The following is a 7680-nucleotide window of genomic DNA, read 5'->3' on the forward strand; positions in this document are numbered from 1 at the left end:
ATATATATAAATGCATGCATATACCCGCACATATACAACAATAAAAAAAAAAGCTCAATAAGAGTCAAATGTAAATGTAAAACTAAAGTAGAAGAAAGTAAAAGGTCATTATTGCACATTGTTTAAATATTGCACATTATGGATATTGAGGTAAATGGATTATGCTGGTATTGCAGGAGATCATTAACACAATAAAGTGACGTGTCCCCCGGTATGTACGTATTTCACAGTAAGTAAGTAAATAAAAATAATATATAAAATATTAATTTGAAAAGCAAATTTTAGATTTACTCCGGTTATCTTTGTTTAATATTAAAATTAGTTTAATGATCTGAAACACAAATGTGATCAAAAAAAGCAAAACTTTACCTAATTTTTTCTACAATTGTCTCCTTTTATCTTGATTTTATCACCATTAAATTTTGATAGTGTGCTGAAATGTCTAATAACTGAAAGAAAACTAAGGTTTTTCCTATAAACAAAGGAAAAACACATTAGTTTTAAACCTATCCATTGTAGTAGAGGGTCATAGTTTGAGACAACTAATCATAAAGTTCTTATATGATTGTCTGTTTCTTATTTACATGGATCACTAAGCTTCATAAAGCTTTGCGGTGTGTTTTTACTGTCTTGTTTTTAAATACACTCAGATAGTAATTATTCCCTGGCCCCCCAAAAATAACAGCTTTATATCCTGCGCTCTCCTGTTTTTAATGCAGTGGCATACTTTAATAGGAACTTATAAAATAAGCTCACTGAGTCGGCCGGCTCCCACGTGCACATAAAAAAAGTACAGAGTATACGCAGAGCAATTGACTTTTACCTGCCTTCTCCAGGAGAAGAGGGAGGATAGGGATGGCTTTCCACAAATATCACCTCCCTTCTAATGTTCCCCCGTCTCTGGCTGCGTCTACAGAAGATACGCTGGACTGAACCAGAGAAACTTGAAGCAGTTTGCTGTTATGGCTCAACTTCAGAGTTTAAATTTTTATTATTCCCCCCCAGCTCTGAAAAGCTGTGCGACTTTGTGTCTTTTACCAAAATGAACCAGTGGATGAATTTTAATGAAACTTGTAGAAAGTTTATAGATGTGCATATAAAAGTGATTCATTTACTAAGCTAAAATTTAGTTTGGTGGCAACTTCTATTTTGTCCATGACATCATGTGATATTGAAATGCTCTTATTTGTTGATTTAGTGTCAGTTTTAATGTAAAAGGTGTTTTTTTCCTGTTTATTAGGATGGTGAGAAGCGTTTCGAGGACCAGATCAGTGAGCTGGTGTTGGAGAAACAGGAGCTTGAGTGGGAGAAGGTACAGCTTTTCAGAATATCACAAGGAAAAATATAAATTCACCATTCTTTACATCTTTTTTTTTCATTAGGAATCCTTACAACATCAAATTGAAACCATGACAAATCAGCACTCCGAGTCCCTCACCGCTGTTAAAAAACAGGTATGTCTTCACAGTTGCCTTTCTTTTTATTTTATTTTTTTAAACATTTTATTGTATAATTTATTCTCTTCTTTGCAGTTTCAGGTCAAATTACAGCACACAGAGGAGGAGAAGGTATGAAGAGTTTATTTCCAAAAACATTTGGCGCTCGGTGGATTTTATTCTGTTAATGTTAAAGTGGAGCAGTAAATTTACTCCCGTCAGCCACACAGTCTTGGCCCTCGGAGTGGATTCTTTTGTGCTGTGCTTTGGTATTTATTGCTTTTTTTTTGACACTCACAATAATAATATCCTATTTCAGGGGAAATACCAGGTCTGCGCCGAGTTAAAAGACAAGGAGATTAACAACTTAAAGGAAGAGCTGAAATCACTGCAGGTACTGTGATGGACAACGATCACATCTCCCATCCCTTTGTTTTTCTTGTAAAATCCTAATCAGCAGCTTTAATTTCTTCCTTTTGATTAAATATTTTATTATCAAACAACCCAACAAGACAAACAGATAAAGAAAAATCATCTTTAATTCTGCCACCAGACACCACAGAGGTGATTTACAGCCGTCCCCACGCTCGACTGGTCTTTAGCAACCCAGCTATGTTACAGAGACAATACAGACTGCTTCTGATGTTCTGTCTGGGAGACGGTTTCTGAGGCGTTTGGCTGAAATTGAGCCCAATCAGCCTCACGTCTCGGTCTGGTACATTAATTTAACACATCTTCACGTTTAACAGTCAAGTTGGAAGCATTTATTTATCATTAAATACGTGAGAATGGTTCAATTAAATCTAATCTATACAACATTGTGGTTGATTTTTATTAGAAATCAAAATTTGTATTAAAACTGCAAGCAGGTAAAGGGCCTTCGCACCCTGAGGCGATCTGGATTATGCTAAAGCTAAAGCAGTCGCCGCCCTGTCAAGTTTCGTTAATTACAGCCAGATAGAGCTTAACGAAAAGGCCAGTTATGCACCAACCGGGACACGTCCAACTTCGTTAAGCTGCCCCACCCCTCCCCTTTGTCAGCTGCAAATCACGATTATCTTCTTGGTTTATCAAGGGTCTAAACTTTACAAAACAGTTTTGAAACTGCTAGGATAAAATATATTTTTCAAATGCTAACAGGTAATTTACTCTGCGACACAGTGGTAAATTTATGTCATGTTCAGGAATGGATGCCCTTGTATCTCGTGCATTTTTGCAAAGTTCAAACAATTTACAGTGATGTTACCCTCGAAATTACCCACACCAATCAGATTAACCAACAACCATTGAAAAATATTCTGCATCATCATGTCAAGAAGCTTTGGTCCAAATTTGAGGACAAAATAACGTGAGAATCGCCAAAATATGACATTCCCTTCAAAAACTTCCTTTAGGTTTTACATCTTGATGCAAGGGGACTTTTTTGTTTGTAGTGGACTGAAGTACTTATGGTAAATGGTACTGAACTTATAGAGCGCTTTTCAAATCCCTCCGGACCCCCAAAGCGCTTTACACTAACAGACATTCACCCATTCACACTCACATTCACACACTGATGATGGCAAACTACACTGTAGCCACAGCTGCCCTGGGGCACACTGACAGAGGTGGGGCTGCCATGCATCGGCGCCACCGGACCCTCTGACCACCATCAGTAGGCAAGGTGGGTGAAGTGTCTTGCCCAAGGACACAACGACTGAGACGGCTGGACGGGGGATCGGGGGATCGAACCAGTGACCTTCTGGTTCCAGGACGACTCCCCTARCCACTCCGCCACAGCCGCCCCACTTATGTACCAAGTTTCACACGTGTGTTAAAGTCATAAGAGAGGCTGATGGTTAGGCTGATGATCTGCCACGCCCACATCTGCACCTTCTCATTTTTACAATAGTTCTAAATAACAGCACAATAACTGACACCTCTGATATAACTTATGCTATTACCAACTCTAAGCTACAACCACACCAAAATCCAGCTCATTATTTGCACAACTGGCTGAATTATATATTTTTATTGTGTTTTTTTAAGTAAACTGACTTCACAGTTTTGCAAACAAGTGATGTAGTAAATATGTGTTCTCTTCACATGTCAAAAACTGTTTCAAAAGAGTGACTTTTCCTGTTCTTGCTCTGTTACACAGTTGCTGAAGTTCAACTTGGAGAACAAATCAAGTGAGCTGGTAAGGAGGGGTTTTCCATTTATACGCACAAACTGTTGACAGAGGATTGGTGGGAGTGAGACAAATTAAACGAGGAGGACGAGGGACTGGTGCTGAGGAGGAAGAGCTCATCAGGAGTAACACGCTGGGAGTGTGTGACACTTTGAACTGCCAGCGCAGCAAAGAAAATACCTCTGTTAAAATATTTTATAACCAAGTGCTCGCTCAGTTTAACCTTCCTCGCAGCAGATTGAGAGGGAGTTGGATGATTGGAGACTCGGATAAAGGGATGAAAGTGAAGGGAGGGATAAAAAAGCCTGGCTTTGATACAGACAATCAAACTATAACAGCAGTTTGAAGAGTGATAAAGTGCTCTGAAGCTTGGTAATTGTTTTATTCTTTTGAAACCTAGCTGAGTTAAAGCAGCTTCTTTTAGTTTTATTCTCAACTTGAGAAAAGGCTCCACAGTGTTTTAATATTTTGTTTATTTTATTTTAATTTCGGTTACGTTGTGAATGTGAGAGAAGCAGTGGTTTCAGACAAGACAAATGCACGAAACCAGTGTGATTGCTAATTGCTGAAAGCTGCTGAAGAAGCTGAAAATTTTTAATAAGAAAACTATTAATGTGAGTTCAATTTGAACAATTGGTGTTGGCTGAAAGGAAAAATAAGTGAAAAATCAGGAAAAAAATTGTCTAAAATGTTGAACAGAGCAGAAATGTAGCTGAAGAGGCAAAAAAAATGCCTTAAATTAGCATGAAAAGAAATAAGCACAAAACAATTACAATTAGGAAGAAAAATAGCAGAAAGGAGATTAAAAATGGCTGAAATAGCAAAAAAAAAAATTCCTAATTCCTATTTGGCGCAAAAAAAGAGAAATCAAAGGCTGAAATTAGCACAAAGAACCAGAGTAAAAGCTAAAATGTGTTGAAAAAGCTGAAAAGAGCAGAAATATAGTTTAGCAGACAGATGGTAAAAGAACAGTAAAAGCTCACAATTAGCAAAAAAAAAAAAGAAAAGTTGTACAAATAAGTCGCAATTTGTGAAAAAATAGCTAAAAAATTTAAATGAGCTGAGAATTGCTGGAAAAGCTGAAATCAGCACAAAATAGCAGAAAGAGCATTTGTTTTCTGAAATAAAACAAAAGGTGAAGTTTACGAAGCCCGCGAGGGGACATGGGAGAAAATGAAAAAACGGATCCTGACTTAGTCAGGATCCTGAGAACGAAAGTCGGGATCCTGAGAAAGAAAGTCGGGATCCTGTGAAATAAAGTCGGGATCCTGAGAAACAAAGTTGGGATCCTGAGAAACTTTCTCCTGACTTTCTTTCTAAGGATCTCGACTTTCGTTCTCAGGATCTCAACTTTCGTTCTCAGGATCTCGACTTCGTTCTCAGGATCTCGACTTTCGTTCTCAGGATCTCAACTTTCGTTCTCANCTTTCGTTCTCAGGATCTCAACTTTCGTTCTCAGGATCTCGACTTCGTTCTCAGGATCTCGACTTTCGTTCTCAGGATCTCAACTTTCGTTCTCACGATCCCGACTTTCTTTCTCAGGATCCCGACTTTCTTTCTCAGTATCTCAACTTTCGTTCTCAGGATCTCAACTTCGTTCTCAGGATCTCGACTTTCGTTCTCAGGATCTCAACTTTCGTTCTCAGGATCTCAACTTTCGTTCTCAGGATCTCGACTTCGTTCTCAGGATCTCGACTTTCTTTCTCAGGATCTCGACTTTCGTTCTCAAGATCCCGACTTTCTTTCTCAGGATCTCGACTTTCATTCTCGGGATCCTGAGAAAGTAAGTCAGGATGCGTTTTTATTTATTTTTTTCTCCTATGTCCCCTCGCGGGCTCCGTAGAAGTTAGTAGGAAAAAAGGCTTAAATTAGCTGGAGTTGACTAAAACGTAGTTTAAGATGTAAAAAACGATTTAAATCTGCATAAAAGAGAAATAAGCACAGAACAATTGAAAGTAGCTGAAGAAAAGCATAAAGGAGCTGAAAAATAGCTGAATATCAAAACAAAAAACTAAAATTAGCACAAAAGAGAAACCAAAGAAGGCTGCAATTAGCACAAAGAACCAGAGAAAAAGGTAAGAGGTGCAGTAAAGATTCAACATTTTGAAGACATCTTTAGTTATCAGCCAAAAAAGCTAAATAGCTGAAAAAGTAGTTATTGAAATACCAAAAGTCAAAGCACCCGTGGCTTTATGAATTAAATATTTTGATATATTAATTGTTAAAATAGTAAAACAAGTTTTGTGCCAAAAAATGCATCATCTCAAGCCTTCACATTATAACTTTAAAGGTTAATAATAAAACCAGAACATAATTTTCTTCCACAGGCTTTTTAAAAAAAAATCACAAAATTAGTGCATCATATTCGGACTCCCTCATATCCACCGTTATTTCTAAAAAAAATTGGCCAGAAGGGAGCCAGTCAACAACGCTTTCAGTTATTCAAAACTTACTCACTACTGGCTGTAGCTGATTGTTTTATGAGTGAAACAAACTGAAGTGCCAAGACAGGTTTTGCATATCCTTTTTTTCTTTTTTTTTTGTCTCAGAAGGATGCCGTTTTGTTTGTCTGTTTTAACTGCGGCCCCTCCACAGGAGCGAAAGCTGGCCCTGCAGAATCGGACAAAGGACACCTACCTGAGCCAGCTGGGGGAGGTGGAGAAAAGATACGCTGCCCTTTCCAGGCAATACGCCGTGGTTCGGGAGGCTCATGGGAATCGAGAGCAAAATGGTAACAAACGATTGGATAAAAACAAAAACGACCATCCCTGCCTAACAGATGTTTTTAATCTATGTAACTGACTCAGCAGCTTCATTTACATTTTACCAGTCATGGCTCTGGATTGCTCCTCATACAACCTGAATATTTTTTATTTAAATGCTGGAAACATTTCACAAAAATCTGGATATGTCACGACACGGGCCTCAAATACTTATACTCATAAAAACAGACTGATGCTTTTGCTTGGTGAAATAATTTAAGATATAAATAAGTAAGATATTAGATTTGTGATGTGAAGGAAACAGACCTTTGTGTTCTTAATAAAAAAGAAAGGTTTCTTCTAACTCATTAACATTTATATCAATACTTATATTGGCAAGTACCCTAATTGAAGTACTTGTACTTATACTTGGCCTGAAAAAACACTATTACTGGGACACCCCTAGTTTCAACAACGTGCTAATATCTGTTAAAAACAAAATCTTGCATCTCTTCAAGCACTTAATCCAAGTCATCATTTTACAGTTTGAGCACATTTCGCTGACCGCTCCTGGAGGAAAACTCAGATAAAACAAGTGTGGCTGTGAGAAACATCTCCCAGTTCAGCATGTAACACATAACACAAACTCATGTAACGCACCTTCTGCTTGTCAGCTGGTGTTCCTGTCGATGGAACCCAGATGAGGTCAGGTTTAACAGCCATGAGGACTAAAATGGACTTGTTGAGAATTACCTAAACTTCTGTATTGATGTAAAGATGTTTTATGGTGACCTAATCTGTTTTTTTTTTAGTTGAAGAGGCCATGAAAAGAAATGCCAAGCTGAGCTCTGCCAATAAAAGACAAGAAGAAATGATTGTGGCGCTGAAAAATGTATGCATTGTGTTTATCAGAATTTCCACAGAAAATCTGTTTGAGCTTTAGATGTGTGATGGCTTTGAAGTTTTTCTGTGTGTATTTAGAGTTACTTTCAGTTTGGTATTAGATTTTATTATGTCTTAAATTAGTTTGTGTTATTCAGTCATGTTTTATTATTTTAGCCACTGACTCACCTGTTTCCCATCCATAATCAATACACCTGTTGTAACTCGTTAATCAGGCTTTTTGTCCTCTGTGACCCTCCACATTTAAAGTCTCCAGTTCAGAATCCCGTTCTTTTTTGTTGAGGTACCTTAAATGTTTTCTTAGCCCCCCGATCCACACGCCATTCCAGTCAGTGGCGCTAATGCTCCAAAACATTGCTCGCCAACCGCCATTATTAAAAAAGATGAAGAAGAACCCTAACACTTCTTGTTGTGTTGCCCAGTTTGCTTTAGTTACATTGTAAAAAGAATGGTTTGTTTTAGGATTTAC

The 7680-nt window shown here is 37.8% G+C and overlaps 1 protein-coding gene across 1 annotated transcript in view; it reads left to right on the forward strand.

Moving 5' to 3' along the window:
- ccdc73 (coiled-coil domain containing 73) overlaps positions 1–7680 on the forward strand; it is a 24882-nt gene that overhangs the window by 6933 nt on the left and 10269 nt on the right. The window contains exons 4-10 of the mRNA XM_014012175.1: positions 1241–1312; positions 1383–1454; positions 1533–1568; positions 1756–1830; positions 3577–3615; positions 6202–6337; positions 7121–7200. Coding sequence (XP_013867629.1) covers positions 1241–1312; positions 1383–1454; positions 1533–1568; positions 1756–1830; positions 3577–3615; positions 6202–6337; positions 7121–7200 — 510 coding nt within the window. The remainder of the gene's footprint in view (positions 1–1240; positions 1313–1382; positions 1455–1532; positions 1569–1755; positions 1831–3576; positions 3616–6201; positions 6338–7120; positions 7201–7680) is intronic.

Source organism: Austrofundulus limnaeus, unplaced genomic scaffold (genome assembly GCF_001266775.1).
Source record: "Austrofundulus limnaeus strain Quisiro unplaced genomic scaffold, Austrofundulus_limnaeus-1.0 Scaffold89, whole genome shotgun sequence".
Taxonomy (NCBI): domain Eukaryota; kingdom Metazoa; phylum Chordata; class Actinopteri; order Cyprinodontiformes; family Rivulidae; genus Austrofundulus; species Austrofundulus limnaeus.